The 18,998-nt window shown below is 44.1% G+C and overlaps 1 protein-coding gene across 1 annotated transcript; it reads left to right on the top strand.

The window, feature by feature from the left end:
- The first annotated feature begins 14,612 nt into the window (after window positions 1-14,612).
- FAM181A (family with sequence similarity 181 member A) lies at window positions 14,613-15,708 on the top strand. The gene has a single exon (XM_053475687.1). The coding sequence runs from the start codon at window positions 14,633-14,635 to the stop codon at window positions 15,479-15,481; it is 849 nt and encodes a 282-aa protein (XP_053331662.1). The 5' UTR covers window positions 14,613-14,632; the 3' UTR covers window positions 15,482-15,708.
- The last annotated feature ends 3,290 nt before the right edge of the window (window positions 15,709-18,998 follow it).

Below are 18,998 nucleotides of genomic sequence, written 5' to 3'. Positions count from 1 at the left end.
ATGGCTCAGTCTCAATCACCCAGTCAGATACCCCGACTAATGAAAGTCTATAGAGGAACGGACTTCATTAGCATCGCCATAAAGCATCAGCTCAGTGTGGTGTTTGAGCCGGGAAAGTCACCCAAAATATCACATGACCGACAGCGACGGGGGCTCCAGATCTGCAGATAAAGGGAGTTTCTATTACCAACCGACATTACTGTATACAGCGCTGGGGGTTATATTACTGTATACAGCGCTGGGGGTTATATTACTGTATACAGCGCTGGGGGTTATATTACTGTATACAGCGCTGGGGGGGTTATATTACTGTATACAGCGCTGGGGGTTATATTACTGTATACAGCGCTGGGGGTTATATTACTGTATACAGCGCTGGGGGTTATATTACTATATACAGCGCTGGGGGTTATATTACTGTATACAGCGCTGGGGGTTATATTACTGTATACAGCGCTGGGGGTTATATTACTGTATACAGCGCTGGGGGGGTTATATTACTGTATACAGCGCTGGGGGTTATATTACTGTATACAGCGCTGGGGGTTATATTACTGTATACAGCGCTGGGGGTTATATTACTGTATACAGCGCTGGGGGTTATATTACTGTATACAGCGCTGGGGGTTATATTACTGTATACAGCGCTGGGGGGTATATTACTGTATACAGCACTGGGGGTTATATTACTGTATACAGCGCTGGGGGTTATATTACTGTATACAGCGCTGGGGGGGTATATTACTGTATACAGCGCTGGGGGTTATATTACTGTATACAGCGCTGGGGGTTATATTACTGTATACAGCGCTGGGGGTTATATTACTGTATACAGCGCTGGGGGTTATATTACTGTATACAGCGCTGGGGGTTATATTACTGTATACAGCACTGGGGGTTATATTACTATATACAGCGCTGGGGGTTATATTACTGTATACAGCGCTGGGGTTATTGGGGGGTGCTGGGGGTTATATTACTGTATACAGCGCTGGGGTTATTGGGGGGTGCTGGGGGGTGCAGAATTTGGCAGCAGGTAGGGCGAAGTCTAGAAGATGTTTTGAGAATTTGTTTTTTCTTGGTCTTGCGCGACGTCTCATCGTCTGTCTCGATTAATCAGGCCGCGCCGCTCTCTGTTATGCGATGCAGGAGACAGGGCCGTGCGCCGTGATTAATGGCTACTTACAGAAAACATCCGCGCTTGTAAATTTTAGATAGAATGACAAGAGGCCGGTCAATAAGTCACATTTATTTACTGTAGATTATGACACACGGCTCGAAAACAGCGAATTGAAGACCAGTCCCAGACATCGTGCAAAATGACATCAGTAGGATGGATGACATCATGGCTGAATCGTTATGTTTAGTATCTGTGGTCAAAAATCACTTAAGCTAACTAAAACACCTAAAATAATTCAGGATTGTAGTATGCTTTTTTACTGGTTGTTAGGATCAGATTTTGTGAACTATGACATCATATCCGGGGGTGCAGCAGGGGTGGGGGGAGGGGTGGATGGGGTGCTACCCTTGGCGCCACAGATATTTCCTGCTGAGCGGGGCCAATGAATCCCAAACGTTTAAACGTTTAACCCTTTAGGCTCTGGAGCTAATCCATTTGGCACTCAGAGGGTTAAACGGAACAGGCTCTTTAGATGCTAATTAAGCTCGCTTCCAAGAAATCCCCATTAAGAGCGCCTGCCGCCCGGCGTGGGGGGGATAACGGAATTACTTTTATATTAATAACGCAAGCAGCCGCTCGTTAGCAGCAGAAAATCTATTTGCTGCGCCCGTCCTGACACTCGCCAGCGCTCTCCATCCTCGCTAAATTCATTCCATTATTTTCCCTGCCGCTAATTAGCCGGATAAACAAGCGCGGCACGGACCCTCTAATTCCGCGGCACGGACCCTCTCTCTCATTCCGCGGCACGGACCCTCTCTCTCCTTCCGCGGCACGGACCCTCTCTCTCGTCCCGTGGCACGGACCCTCTCTCTCGTCCCGTGGCACGGACTCTCTCTCTCATTCCGCCGCACGGACCCTCTCTCTCATTCCGCCGCACGGACCCTCTCTCTCCTTTCACGGCACGGACCCTCTCTCTCGTCCCGCGGCACGGACCCTCTCTCTCTCGTCCCGTGGCACGGACCCTCTCTCTCCTTCCGTGGCACGTACCCTCAACCTCGTTCCGCGGCACGAACTGTCTCTCTCGTTCCGCGGCACAGACCTTCTCTCTCGTTCCGCGGCACGGACCCTCTCTCTCTCGTTCCGCGGCACGGACCCTCTCTCTCTCGTTCTGCGGCACGGACCCTCTCTCTCTCATTCCGCGGCACGGACCCTCTCTCTCTCGTTCCGCGGCACGGACCCTCTCTCTCTCGTTCCGCGGCACGGACCCTCTCTCTCTCGTTCCACGGCACGGACCCTATCTCTCTCATTCCGCCGCGGGAGCCCGGAAACTAGAACTTTGCGAACGCCATTGGTTTTGGAATGAAAGCGAATGCGCATGGTGCCCGACGGAGAGAGCGCCAGCAATCAGGGTCTCAGACAGGAGACGCTCTCGTAATTTAGCAGAAAAGCAGGAAATCCTGATGGGGTATCTCTCATCTCCCTGGCATTCAGGCGCCCCCTGCAGGCCGGTGCGTGTCATAGGCATGTTTTTGGCGCCAAATGACCGGAACCTGGGAAGTCTACGAGTTTCGAAGGAAAACTTCCGGAGAAATGTTGATTCTCCAGGTTGACACCCATACCCTCCGGGTCGCGGGAGCGGGGTCCTGGTGCGCCCCAACCCCCGCCCATTACCCCGTTAAACGGAGGAGTGTCCCCTAAAACCAGCGGGAAAGCCCTCCGTCGTCATTGTGCATTCCCGGCCGCATCCAGCGAGGGTCTCGTCGGAGGAAGTAATAAAAGAAGTGGGACGGCAGCAGGAACGCTGTGGCGGGGGATTCTAAGCCCGAATTATCAGCTCCTTTTATTTCCTTTCCCGATGTTTGTTTGTTAAACGAAGTAAAACTGATTTACCAAACACTTGTCAGGCAGACGGCGCTTTTGTCTGACGGGATTCTGACAGCGGATCAGCCGGCGAGGACCGCGAGACACTAATTGGGAGGATTGCTAGGATTTCGGTTAATTCCACCCACTGCTCGGAAAGCTGCTTCACAAATACTCGTTTTTTTTTTTTCTTTTGTTGTTTTTCCCTTTGATTCTTCTTTCTCTTTACATTTGTTTGTTTGTTTGTTTGTTTGTAGGAGAAATGTTGTATGGAACCGCATGTCAATTATTAAGAGAAAATCAATTATTAAGAGAGAGAGAAAGAAAGAAAGAAAGAAAGAAAGAAAGAAAGAAAGAAAGAAAGAAAGAAAGAAAGAAAAAAAAAGAAAATGAAGGAAAGGAGGGAGAGAGAAACAAAACAAAAGAAGAAACAAAAAAGGGTAGCGAGGGCGGGTAGGAAGGAATGAAAAAAACAAATGGAAAGAATGAAGAGAGGAAGGAGAAAAAAAGGAAAGAAGAAAAAAGAAGGGCAATGAAGAAAGAAAAAAGAAGGAAGGAAAAAGAAATGAGGAAAAAATAGGAGGGAAGAATAAAGAAGGAAAATGAAGAAAGGAATGGAGGAAAGAAGGAAAATAGGCATTAAAAATGGCAAAAGATGTTTAATGGCGTCATTCCACCCAAATTCCTATAAAACAGATGTCGTTTTCTCGGTGTTCTCCATTTATTGTAATGGTTCGCGGCTTTCTGATTGTTGGGGAAATGGGGAGGAATAACCATGAACATGGAAGTTAAGATGGCTGCGTATGGTATATACACATAAAGTGATTTTTCAATGCATTGCTTGATTTAAACCTTCACCTGGATGCCAACCCCGCAATCACACCGAAGCGCTGGGGTGGGGGGTCGTGTGCGTGGATGTGGATGAATGTTGATAATTGTATATTTTTGTTTGGTTGTGGATAGACTACTGCATGTATTATAGAATGAGTAAAAAAAATAAAAATCATAGAATTACACCATTTTTGGGCTCTTTACACCTTTTTCGCACCGGGTGCGTCTCAACGATCCGTCTTACAGAAGCATTTTGCGAGGCCAGCAAATTCTCGTGAATGTAGAAAGTATCGTTGGAGAATACGGGGCCCGGCTCCCCCTGCTGGACAGGAGCTTCCATAACAAACATAAAAAACACTAAATATATAAAAATCCAAAATGCTGCATTATACATCCTTCTGATTATTCTTCATTTACCTCCATTCCCTGCTGTTTCTATACACATTATCGGGGCTTTTAGGGCTGTAGAACCCTGCGATCCCCTCATACCCAGCAAACACTCTGACCTCCTAGAAAAGAGGGGCATCAGGGGAGGAGAGAGGGGCATCGGCAGAGGAGAGAGGGGCATCAGGGGGGAGAGAGGGGCATCAGTGTACCTGGGAACTGTCAGTGATTTTGCCCCAGTCTCGGGGTGAAGTGGCAGATTCTTGAGTCACACAGGCTGGATCCGACTCCTTCATATTCTACCCCCCGCTGTGATCATATATAAGACTCCCAGTCGGTGGTTTTGCTCCCAGTATATTATGGGTGATATCCCTGCTTGAATGCAGGTGACTACAGTGTATCTTTAAATAATGACGGGGCAAAGTTTCCATGAGGGCTGGTATTAGAGCAATGAAATGGATGAGAAATCCAGCGCAGACGGGGTTAATGCAAATGACTATTGTAGCTGTAAATGGCTGATTTTTAAAGGGAGTGTCCAATGACCCTGTATCACTCCCATCACTCCTGTGTTCCAATGGCCCTTTATCACTCCCATCACTCCTGTGTTCCAATGGCCCTTTATCACTCCCATCACTCCTGTGTCCCAATGGCCCTTTATCACTCCCATCACTCCTGTGTTCCAATGGCCCTTTATCACTCCCATCACTCCTGTGTTCCAATGGCCCTTTATCACTCCCATCACTCCTGTGTTCCAATGGCCCTTTATCACTCCCATCACTCCTGTGTCCCAATGGCACGCTGTGTTCGCTGATTCAAGTTTACGTTAAAAAGGATAATTGATGGTCAGAAGCCCTTTTTGTAATTATTATTATGTTACAGACAGAAATCTCCTCGCCTTTCATGAAAACAGCTCAGTGACCCCAAACCTGTGAACGGTAATTTTGGAGAAGGTGGGATTCACTTGCCGAAGCCCCCAGCCTCGTGTGACTTTTTAGCATGTGGTTACCCAGAATGCCTCGCTGTAAAGGAATTCCGAGGGTCTTTGTGTGACCGTGCGATACGTTTGTATCCTCTGGGACTACACGGAGCATCCGTCATTCCCCACGCCTTCCATAAACTTTCACACGGGCCGATCCCCCCATCATCAAAGCGCGAGACGCCCTAAAACTGTCCTCCGGTGCGGAGCGGCGTCTTTCATCAGAGCCGATAAATAATTACATTTCCCATAAAATTCCAACTAAAGATGTTTGGAAACGGAGCCCGAATTTGGCTCAACACCTGTTCGGGGGGGGGGGGGTCAGGTCGTGAACTGAAATTATTTGCTCTCTTTTAATTTTTCTTAACTTCCTCCTAACTACATACATCCAGATATATCGCCTGCATGACTGAGAGGGTGGTGGATAAGTAGAACAGCTTCCCAGTAGAGGTGATAGAGGGTAATACAGTGAGGGGATTTAAACATGCTTAAATGACTAAAAAGAGTGCCCAAAATGCCCTCAGAATAATGACCTCCGCTGTTATTCAAAATACGTTCAGCGGCTAAACATATAAAATATAAATGTGACTAAATTGCTCTTTTTTTTACTGTTTTGGTTAATATTTGTTTTCTAGGTGATGAGAAGAATATACGCTGATCTTGCGGCTTTGTACATGGCTGCGGATTATGTTGGTGCTTTACACCCGGCAAGGCACTTAAATGCTAATAACGGGGGCTTTTGTTGGGAGGCACCCAGCGGGAAGCCATTTAAATGGGGCTGCTGGATTGTACATGCAGACTGCGTCGCGCATGGCCGGCACAGCCCTGAATTGTAAAGTTCCCCCTGCGACGCTGACACTCGCTATTCACGAGGATCGTTCCACCATCTGGATAAATGAGTGGCCTCTTCCCACAAATTCCTCGCCCCTTCGCTCCCGGCTCCTGACAACTTCCCCGCGGCCGGCAACCCATTCCGCATCCCACCGTAACGGGGGCATCATGCGTGGGTCGCTCTTAACCCTATAATGACCAAACCCAAGGATCTGCCATGCTGTCCGTAACTCTTTGGGTATCAGAGGGCGTTATCCCCTTTACTGATGCTGAACACATCTATAGAAACCATACGTTATACGTGAGCATAGCCAGCGGGGTATTCATTTAACACTTAAACTGCCAGACCAAACATTAGTACATAACAATAATAATATAATAATTATAATAATAATAAAAACAATAATAATATTAACAATAACAATAATAATATAATAATAATAATAATAATAATAACAATAATATAATAATAATAATAACAATAATAATAATATAATAATAATAATAATAGTAATAATAATAATAATAATATTACACTCAGCAATCAAAAGCGATAGATGTTAGGATTTGAGTAGTTTTAGGACTGTTTATTTGGGTGAATAATCTCATGGTTGGTCAGTATGATTCAGTAATCTATGGTTTGTTTTAACCCATTTGTATCTGGTGGATTGCAAATTATTTTTTTTCATAGAACTGATTTTTTTCCCCACTAATCTGTCAAAGCTGCCTGTTATGATGTCATATTTCCAACATATCTTCTTTTTACGGTATTTTATTGGTTTGATGGATGGGCAATGCACGAGTTCCCTGTTTGACCTGTAGGAGAGCCGTATTTAGTCGCTGGCATGGTGGGTTCTCATGTTGGGTTCTTATGGTGGGTTCTCATGTTGGGTTCTCATGCTGGGTTCTCATGCTGGGTTCTCGTGGTGGATTCTCGTGGTGGGTTCTCATGTTGGGTTCTTATGGTGGGTTCTCATGGTGGGTTCTCATGCTGGGTCCTCGTGCTGGGTTCTTGTGGTGGGTTCTCGTGCTGGGTTCTCGTGCTGGGTTCTCGTGCTGGGTTCTCGTGGTGGGTTCTCATGTTGGGTTCTCATGGTGGGTTCTCATGCTGGGATCTTATGGTGGGTTCTCATGGTGGGTTCTCGTGCTGGGTCCTTGTGCTGGGTTCTTGTGGTGGGTTCTCTTGCTGGGTTCTCATGGTGGGTTCTCATGTTGGGTTCTTATGGTGGGTTCTCATGGTGGGTTCTCATGGTGGGTTCTCATGGTGGGTTCTCATGGTGGGTCCTCGTGCTGGGTTCTTGTGGTGGGTTCTCGTGGTGGGTTCTCGTGGTGGGTTTGCGTGCTGGGTTCTCGTGGTGGGTTCTCGTGCAGGGTTCTCGTGCTGGGTTCTCATGGTGGGTCTGATGGCTGATGAATTTTGGACCAACCTCAAAGTTGAAGACCGGAGTTTTCTGGGATTTTATTCATCATCATTCAGGAAATTCCAACCATCTAAATCTCAGCCACTCACTCACATAAGTTGATATCACTCAGGAAACAGATTGGACTCACATTTGAGAACTTTTGTCAGAGCTGCTCGTTCGCGTTCTAACTTCCCATCCATCATCCGTCAAAAGACTTCATCGATTGTCCCCATCGGGCACAAACCTTATTGATATAATCCATAAAACGGTGGGGATGGGGGTCTCACATTTACAGAGGGCTGTATAATCTGGGGGGCAGAGAGTACTGCCTCGATTTCTCAAACCCAGGAACAGTTTTCCCAAGCAAACAGATATCATTTATATTTTATTACATTCTATTTTAATAATAATAACAATAATAATAATTTAATTAAAATAATTTACGATTTAAAGGCAAATATGGTTGATATGGATTTTTGTAATGCTGATTTTGTATCCTAATCTCCTTTCCCCCCCTAATTGGCTGTTAATTTATTTTCAAATTTCTTTAATAACTGGTGCAGGACTCTATGTTATTAGGTAAAAAAGATAATGTGTTCCATGGATGGACAGAATTACCATCATATTATTTAAGAACTAAGTTAAAAAGCGATACAGAATGACACCCTCCTTCTGTATATATAATATGATGAAACAATGTAACGCATTATGACTCTGATATGACTCTGATATGACTCTGAGATGACTCTGATATGACTCTGATATGACTCTGATATGACTCTGATATGACTCTGATATGACTCTGAGATGACTCTGATATGACTCTGATGTGACTCTGATATGACTGATATGACACCGATATGACTGATATGACTCTGATATGACACTGATATGACACTGATATGACTGATATGACTCTGATATGACTCTGATGTGACTGATATGACACTGATATGACTGATATGACTCTGATATGACACTGATATGACTCTGATATGACTCTGATATGACTCTGATATGACTGATATGACTCTGATATGACTCTGATAAGACTCTGATATGACTCTGATATGACTCTGACATGACTCTGATAGGACTCTGATGTGACTCTGATATGACTGTGATATGACTCTGATAGGACTCTGATATGACTGATATGACTGAGATGACTCTGATATGACTCTGATATGAATCTGAGATGACTCTGACATGACTCTGATATGACTCTGATAGGACTCTGATGTGACTCTGATATGACTCTGATATGACTCTGATATGACTCTGATATGACTCTGATATGACTCTGAGATGACTCTGATAGGAGTCTGATAGGACTCTGATGTTATAATGCAGGATCGCGCTGCTCAGGGGCTGTTTATTGGCGCACATCAGCCTGAAATTGACTTGGGTAGTTCACTCGGTTGTAATTTACCCCCCCGGGGGCACTTGCCTCTCTATAAGGCTGGGCACATCCTTTCCTGAGAGTAATGCATTGTGCGACGTGCTCCTCTCCCGTGGCTCGAGAAGAAATCCTCTCGGAGTCTGGAGGGCCGACCCTTTTGTTAATTGCTTCTTTCATATGCACATTACGAGGAACGTAGTCAGAGCGGAGACGGACAATAAAAAGGTTCGGGAGAATGCCGGTATCTGCCCCGGGGCAATAGAAGGTGTCTGAAAGCTCCACAAGCTGCAACTCCCACACATAGCCTTTGCTCGATAACCCAAAGAGACACGGCCACAATAAATGAAGACAAGGTTTTTGAGGTTTCTTCGAGCCTTTACAATGTAATTTACACGTTATTATCTATACAGTGGGATGTTAGCAAATTATTCTCTTTGCACACCGGAAACAGCCGTCTTTGGGTATAAATTGGCTGATGTAATACTTACCCATTTTTTGCTAACAGGTCAAAAATCCTTTTATTTACACACCTTTCAGAATGGCTCAGTTTTAATCGCCCAGCCAGACTCTCTGACTAATGAAAGTATGTGAAGGACGGACTTCATTAGCATCGCCATAAAGCATCAGCTCAGTGCGGTGTTTGAGCCGGGAAAATCACCCAATTTATCACATGACTGACAGCAACGGCAGCTCCAGATCTGCAGATAAAGGGAGTTTATTGGGAGAAAATGAGATAAAACCAGACATTACTGTATACAGCGCTGGGGGCTATTACTGTATACAGCGCTGGGGGTTATTACTGTATACAGCGCTGGGGGTTATTACTGTATACAGCGCTGGGGGTTATATTACTGTATACAGCGCTGGGGGGGTTATATTACTGTATACAGTGCTGGGGGTTATATTACTGTATACAGCGCTGGGGGTTATATTACTGTATACAGCGCTGGGGGTTATATTACTGTATACAGCGCTGGGGGGTTATATTACTGTATACAGCACTGGGGGGTTATATTACTGTATACAGCGCTGGGGGTTATATTACTGTATACAGCGCTGGGGGTTATATTACTGTATACAGCGCTGGGGGTTATTACTGTATACAGCGCTGGGGGTTATATTACTGTATACAGCGCTGGGGGTTATTACTGTATACAGCGCTGGGGGTTATATTACTGTATACAGCGCTGGGGGGGTTATATTACTGTATACAGTGCTGGGGGTTATATTACTGTATACAGCGCTGGGGGTTATATTACTGTATACAGCGCTGGGGGTTATATTACTGTATACAGCGCTGGGGGTTATATTACTGTATACAGCGCTGGGGGTTATATTACTGTATACAGCGCTGGGGGGTTATATTACTGTATACAGCGCTGGGGGTTATATTACTGTATACAGCGCTGGGGGGTTATATTACTGTATACAGCGCTGGGGGGTTATATTACTGTATACAGTGCTGGGGGGTTATATTACTGTATACAGCGCTGGGGGTTATATTACTGTATACAGCGCTGGGGGTTATATTACTGTATACAGCGCTGGGGGTTATATTACTGTATACAGCGCTGGGGGGTTATATTACTGTATACAGCGCTGGGGGTTATATTGCTGTATACAGCGCTGGGGGTTATATTACTGTATACAGCGCTGGGGGTTATATTACTGTATACAGCGCTGGGGGTTATATTACTGTATATACAGCGCTGGGGGTTATATTACTGTATACAGTGCTGGGGGTTATATTACTGTATACAGCGCTGGGGGTTATATTACTGTATACAGTGCTGGGGGTTATATTACTGTATACAGCGCTGGGGGTTATATTACTGTATACAGCGCTGGGGGTTATATTACTGTATACAGCGCTGGGGGTTATATTACTGTATACAGTGCTGGGGGTTATATTACTGTATACAGCGCTGGGGGTTATATTACTGTATACAGTGCTGTGGGTTATATTACTGTATACAGCGCTGGGGGTTATATTACTGTATACAGTGCTGGGGGTTATATTACTGTATACAGCGCGGGGGGTATATTACTGTATACAGCGCTGGGGTTATATTACTGTGTACAGCGCTGGGGGTTATATTACTGTATACAGCGCTGGGGGTTATATTACTGTATACAGCGCTGGAGGTTATATTACTGTATACAGCGCTGGGGGTTATATTACTGTATACAGCGCTGGGGGTTATATTACTGTATACAGCGCTGGGGGGTTATATTACTGTATACAGCGCTGGGGGGTTATATTACTGTATACAGTGCTGGGGGGTTATATTACTGTATACAGCGCTGGGGGTTATATTACTGTATACAGCGCTGGGGGTTATATTACTGTATACAGCGCTGGGGGTTATATTACTGTATATACAGCGCTGGGGGTTATATTACTGTATACAGTGCTGGGGGTTATATTACTGTATACAGCGCTGGGGGTTATATTACTGTATACAGTGCTGGGGGTTATATTACTGTATACAGCGCTGGGGGTTATATTACTGTATACAGCGCTGGGGGTTATATTACTGTATACAGCGCTGGGGGTTATATTACTGTATACAGCGCTGGGGGTTATATTACTGTATACAGCGCTGGGGGTTATATTACTGTATACAGCGCTGGGGGTTATTACTGTATACAGCGCTGGGGGTTATATTACTGTATACAGCGCTGGGGGTTATTACTGTATACAGCGCTGGGGGTTATATTACTGTATACAGCGCTGGGGGGGTTATATTACTGTATACAGTGCTGGGGGTTATATTACTGTATACAGCGCTGGGGGTTATATTACTGTATACAGCGCTGGGGGTTATATTACTGTATACAGCGCTGGGGGGTTATATTACTGTATACAGCGCTGGGGGGTTATATTACTGTATACAGCGCTGGGGGTTATATTACTGTATACAGCGCTGGGGGTTATATTACTGTATACAGCGCTGGGGGGTTATATTACTGTATACAGTGCTGGGGGTTATATTACTGTATACAGCGCTGGAGGTTATATTACTGTATACAGCGCTGGGGGTTATATTACTGTATACAGCACTGGGGGTTATTACTGAATACAGTGCTGGGGGGGTTATATTACTGTATACAGCGCTGGTGGGTTATATTACTGTATACAGCGCTGGGGGGTTATATTACTGTATACAGCGCTGGGGGTTATATTACTGTATACAGCGCTGGGGGTTATATTACTGTATACAGCGCTGGGGGGTATATTACTGTATACAGTGCTGGGGGGTATATTACTGTATACAGCGCTGGGGGTTATATTACTGTATACAGCGCTGGGGGTTATATTACTGTATACAGCGCTGGGGGTTATATTACTGTATACAGTGTTGGGGGTTATATTACTGTATACAGCGCTGGGGGTTATATTACTGTATACAGCGCTGGGGGTTATATTACTGTATACAGCGCTGGGGGTTATATTACTGTATACAGCGCTGGGGGTTATTGCTGTATACAGCGCTGGGGGTTATATTACTGTATACAGCGCTGGGGGGGTTATATTACTGTATACAGTGCTGGGGGTTATATTACTGTATACAGCGCTGGGGGGTTATATTACTGTATACAGCGCTGGGGGGTTATATTACTGTATACAGCGCTGGGGGTTATATTACTGTATACAGCGCTGGGGGTTATATTACTGTATACAACACTGGGGGGTTATATTACTGTATACAGCGCTGGGGGTTATATTACTGTATACAGCGCTGGGGGTTATATTGCTGTATACAGCGCTGGGGGGTTATATTACTGTATACAGCGCTGGGGGGTTATATTACTGTATACAGCACTGGGGGTTATATTACTGTATACAGCGCTGGGGGGTTATATTACTGTATACAGCGCTGGGGGTTATATTACTGTATACAGTGCTGGGGGGGTTATATTACTGTATACAGCGCTGGGGGTTATATTACTGTATACAGCGCTGGGGGTTATATTACTGTATACAGCGCTGGGGGTTATATTACTGTATACAGCGCTGGGGGTTATATTACTGTATACAGCGCTGGGGGTTATATTACTGTATACAGCGCTGGGGGTTATATTACTGTATACAGCACTGGGGGGGTTATATTACTGTATACAGCGCTGGGGGTTATATTACTGTATACAGCGCTGGGGGTTATTACTGTATACAGGGCTGGGGGTTATATTACTGTATACAGCACTGGGGGTTATTACTGAATACAGTGTTGGGGGTTCCCCCCTTAAGGGCAGGTAAGGATGCGATGACTCTTAATGTAAGGTGTAGGACACAGTGGGGCGACCAGCGGCATCACTTATGGCAGTTAAAGAAAGTAGATCGTCACGGAAACGTTGGATTATATATTTTTCAGCAGAACAGACAAAGCTCCAGAACCGTATCTGGAAAGAATCATATCCCCCCGCAGCGTCCGGGGAAGTCTTCCCGTTTCCCAGAGAGTTTCAGTTATTTTCTCCTCCGTGTTTAATAAACATTTTATTATCCCTCCTCTTCTCAAGTTGCTTTTTGGATCTCCAATGACCCCAACCTGCCGGCTCTTCCGGGTCCCATTCAGGATTCACGGGGTTAAAGCGATCGTCCCCGTGTTGGCCGGGTGACAGTTGCCGAGTGTGCAAACTTGCGCCATTGTCCCTCCGCCTCGGGGGTACCATGGAGACCCCTGTAACACGAACCAGGAGAATGTTTGCTGATAGCGCTTCTATGGGGCTTTGTCCGCGGATCCCTCGTCCCGACGACTCGCTTTAAGTCTCTGTTTGACTACAGAAGCCGGAGCGCCATCCGACCCGAGCCCTTTGTCCGCCGGATTTGAATGGATAATTCAGCTTTTGTGCGCTTCAATTGAGGGGGCAAATATAAAGACAAGATTCTTGAGCCCTCAAACTTCCTTTCCATGGATATCTGCCCATCGCTTTACAGTCCTCTTTCTCTTTTCTTCTTTCTTCTTTTTTTTTTTTTTTATTTTTTTTTACCTTTCTGACATCACCCCCTTCATCCAAAAACAAAAAAAAAAAAGGAGAAAAGAAGGGGGTTTTGAAGAAAAGAATGACTTGCCCGGCGTAAAGTAGGCTTGGCTTGTCTTTAATACTAGTATTGTTCTCTTCTACCGAGGCATGGACCGTCCCAGAGCGAAGAATTAAAGGCGCTCTCTACCCATCTTTACCAAATCGGGATATCGTGTGTTTTATCGTTTGGGGGGGGGGGGCGTGACGGGAGAAACGGGGCCAAAAAAACCATAATAAGACAATTGGTGGTGTTTATTAGTGATTTTGTTGTTTTTTTTTGTAGCTATTACCATGGTTACAATTTGTAATGGAAAAGAATGTCGGAACACAGAGGTTAAAGCCTGATTGGGATGCTTTGTATCCAGAAAGTGGATTCTGATTGGTCGAACATGTCCCCCCCCCCAACTAGAAGCGGTTTGGATTCATTCAGTTTGCTCCCAAATATTCTGGAAAGCGCCGCTTCTTTCTGCGTCTTCGGAGGTTTGCGGTGTTAACGCGATTGGCCTCGAGGCTTCCTCGGCGCAGACATGCATGCCGGCGATATCTGAGTAAGTAGGCTGAGCGCACGCCGGCGCCATTCTTTATTTTGGAATTTCTCTGGAGAAAAATCCCTTAATTTTGATGGGTTTGGTTGTTTTGGAAATCACCGTTTTTAAAGGTGAAACCAAATCCTGGAAATGCCGTCGAGCGTCTAGGAATATTAAATTTAAATTTAATTTCTAAAATTCTTTTTTTTTTTTTCTAGATCGTTTCCTGTTGTTTTGGAGCTTTCTATTTTTTCTTTTTTTTTTTTTTTTTTCATGGCATCTGACAGCGAGGTGAAGACCCTGCTCAATTTCGTGAATTTGGCATCATGTGACATCAAGGCTGCCCTGGACAAATCGGCTCCGTGCAGGAGGTCGGTGGATCACCGAAAATATCTGCAGAAGCAGTTAAAGCGCTTTTCTCAGAAATATTCCCGGTTGCCGCGGAGTCACTCGAGCAAAAGCGTGGAGGGCAGGAAAAGTTTGACGGACAGGCACGGTTCCGCCTCACACAACACAGGCTCGGGTGGAAAGGTTCCTGGAGCATTTGAGGCCGGGGGGAACGTAATTGGGGACATGCGCCACCGAGAGGAGCATATGGAGGCTGAAAGGCCGGAGCAGGTGCCCATGAGGAACAGACAGCTGCCTCCCTCGTTTTGGGAAGAACCGAGGCCGTCTTCCAGCCTCCTAGCCATGGAGTGCCCCTCGACACTCGACATCTTGTATAAAGAAGAGGTCGATGGCTCGTTTCCCCGAGAAGAGTGCAAGAGAATTAAAAACGTGGTCATCCACGAACGCTCCGGCGGCCTCCGCGCACGCGCTTTCGGGGAGAAAGACTCCGGGAAAGTTCCATCTTTGGCTTCGTGCGCCGAGCGAGGGGATTTTTGTGGCTGTTGCGCCTTTCAGTACCACGGACAAGCGATGCACCCGCCGAACCACCAAACCCTCTCTCACCACCCCCTGACCGCCCTGGCTCTGTGGAGCAAAACGGCGGCGCCGGCCGTGGAGATCCAGCACTTGTATAAAGAGTCGGGGCAGAGGATTTACCGGCACGTGGTCCTGAAACCCATTCCTACGAAGCCGCCCGCCGTCCCCTCCCTGTTCAATGTGTTTGGATACATATAACCGCGGCCCAGGCCACGTACGACGTCTTTACGGGTTTCGGGGTCCTTTGGTGACTTTTTTAACCACACGCTTTACTAGATAAGAGACCTGCGTGGCCCTCATCTACTAAACGGCTCTGAACGTCACATTCTATTTAAAGAACTTTCCCACCCAACTGGATACTTTATCACCGTGCTATTATTATCGCATTGATTAACTATTTCAGCTCCCATCTATCAAAGGGTTAAAGTGAGCTGCTGCAAACGTTACTGAGAAAAGCTGGTAAATTGGTAATGTGCGCCGTGCCGATACATGTATGTTTTTGTACATGTGTTCTCATGGCAACCAGCGCTCAGATATGTATTTAGTTTGACGAACTTCACTTTGTATATTAGGGCAATTTACAAGGAATCGTCTTATTTTTTCCTAATTATGGCTATTTTAATCGTTGCTGAAAGGTGGGTAGAGAGACGGGATTTAATTTATTGTTTAGAAACTGTTAAGGTCACCAATAAAAAAAAAAAAAAAAGCTATTTATACGACAGCGCTCATCATTTTTCCTGAATAAATTGTGTTTTGAATTTTTTGAGAATTTTAAAGGAAATACATAAAAAAAAAAAAAACTGGGATGCAAAAATTGTTTTAATTAAAACCTGATTAATTAAATATTATGGAAATTGACTAATTTTGTTTATGAACATTTTGCCTCTCAAACTAAGATTTATCGGTTGCCACCATTCGGTACAAAATGATGCTCAATCAAATAGTAACCGGCACAACGTTTTGCAGTTCGCAGAATGGTTTAGCGATACGCGTCACCTGATGTTTAACATTTCAGGGCATGTTGGAGCTTCAGGGTGGTAGATAAGTGGAACCGCCTCCCAGCAGAAGTGGTAGAGGCTAATACGGCGAGGGAATTTAAACACACAGGGGATGCTACCTAATGTCATCACCCTGAGATCTCTAACCACCTAAAAAAAAATGTAGATCTGGATTTTTATATTATTTATATTTTTTTGCAAAAAAAGTTAAATTATTGTTTGCAGATCAATGAGCCTATAAGGGATCCAAGACACCTTTTTGACCATTAGACCCTATCCATATATCACATTAAAATGTTTTAGAAATGTCCCATTTTAGGCAATATCCCTGTCTGGGGAAAGTTAATCAAATTTAAAGTTTACTTTTATAGCGTATTTTAAAAATTAATAATTTGTTTTTATTTAAAAAAAAAACATAACACTTGCACGTTGTAAACATTTATTCAAATCAGATTTGTAAACAAAAAATAGAAAAACACAACAGTAAAAAAGTTTTTTTTTTACAAATACTAAATACAATCAAAAACACACAAAAGTGCTCTCAGCAAAACAAGTGGATTGCGCAATGTTTTTGAGAATTTTTTTTTGTAACAGTTCTTCATAGCCTCGTTCCAAATTAAAATGACTTTCACGGCTAATAAAATAATAATAAAAAAAAAGAGAACAAATCACTGCAAAAGGTGCATTAGTGGAGGATTCCATAATCCCGGCACATTGGCTAAATCTCATTATATTACCCCAAATCCTTTTTTGAAGCAGAAAATAAAGTGAGTGAGAATAAATATATTTATAATATATTAAGATAAGATAGAATTTGGAAGTGTCAGTGTTCTGATTTCGAAGATTTTGTAGTGAATACAGCAAATAAATAATAGGTAGTACTCGAAATCTATAGATCCTTCCCTAGCCAATCACAAGCAACAGATCCCTTTCCTAACCAATCAAAATCATTAGGTCAATTTATTAGCCGATCCAAATATATAGATCAAATTAAGAGCCATTCACAATCTTTAGAGTGATTTCCTAGCCAATCACAATCTATAGATCGATTTACTAGCCAATCACAATCTATAGATCGATTTACTAGCCAATCACAATCTTTAGAGCGATTTCCTAGCCAATCACAATCTTTAGAGTGATTTCCTAGCCAATCACAATCTATAGATCGATTTACTAGCCAATCACAATCTATAGATCGATTTACTAGCCAATCACAATCAATAGATCGATTTCCTAGCCAATCACAATCTATAGATCGATTTCCTAGCCAATCACAATCTATAGATCGATTTACTAGCCAATAGGAGCGCACCCTTGAACTGGCTTCCTGATCACATCGAATTATTTTTGTGAAATGACAAACGGGGCTTATTGCAATTTTAAATATTTTACCAGCTCAACTAATAAGACCGATCCGTGACCAAGAACTGAATGCAGGAGAAAGATCTGTTACGATGTAATAAATAGAACTCTTATTTATAAATTACTGGCAATGTACCGCAACTAAAATGTGTTTCCGTAGCAACCACATATTTGCTTTAAATTCAAGTTAATTAAATATTAATTAGAGACGAGGGATGCCTTTGTCACCGGAGAACGTGTTTGGATCGGGCCGCGCAGCGATAATACTCGTGATAAAAATAAACAATTAACAAAGATAATTATAGTGAAAATGGCTCATTATACGGGGAATATTATTTATTGTTTTATATAGCGCCATCATATTCCCTAGCGCGGTACAGTGGGTAGGAAGGAGAATACGTCGTTGAAAGATGTTACTCGTATCGGAAGCATGAAGGTATTAAATGATGTAACAAGGTCATCCTTCCAGGAAAATAAGACTATAACTCCCATGATTCGCCTGGCAGGGTGCCCTCCTGAGTGTGCGGCACAGAAAGGGTTAAAAAGGAAACCAATTGCTCTTATGCATGGCTTGCTTTTTTTTTTTTAACACATTCAGTGCTGGACTGCTCGCTTTCAGGAAAAAGACCAGCCCCACACGGCGAGGATTCAGCGATCATGCGCGTTTATTAGGGGCTCGTTGGGAAATGCCGGTAAATGGGGGGGGGGCTGAGGTGTAAACGTTATACCTGAGAAGAGAATAATCCTCCCGCAGAAACCAGGAAGGACGTTAAATTACCCCGAAAAGTTCTTTTTTTCAGCGGTGAAATGTTAAAAAGTGATCGTTCCTGAGTGGTTCTGATTTAGAACCCTGGAATCCAAATAGAACACCGAGCATCCAATGGGAGAACAGCAAGCCAGAGATTCCATCTCCTATTGGCTGCACACTGTGTGCCAGTGTAAATCTCATTCTCAGCCAATCATAAGCAGACTATGGAGCTGATTTATCAATTAGATAGAAAGAGACCGGGGGGATCTCACTCCAACCCTTCACGTCTTAGTAAATATCCCGTTATATATTATTTATAATAATCCCAAAATGTTATATTTTAAGCACCACAAACAGCCTGAAGATTCTATAAGCAGTTCTGTGATTTTTGTGAAATCCATCATTTTACACGTTCCAGGCCTTTCCGTTACACTCGGGGGGGGGGGCCGTATTTCTTTCTGATCTTTCATTTAATTTATAATCATTTATTTATTACGCTGTCAATCAAACTGTATGCTAAAAGCTAAAATGCCGCAGAGTTGCCTTGAGCAGAGAAAATTCTTTAGAAATCTAAATTTAAGCTTTTTAGCAGAAAAATAAAATGACA

Source organism: Spea bombifrons, chromosome 9 (assembly GCF_027358695.1).
Source record: "Spea bombifrons isolate aSpeBom1 chromosome 9, aSpeBom1.2.pri, whole genome shotgun sequence".
Taxonomy (NCBI): Eukaryota; Metazoa; Chordata; class Amphibia; order Anura; family Pelobatidae; genus Spea; species Spea bombifrons.
This window is presented reverse-complemented; position numbering and strand designations above follow the sequence as displayed.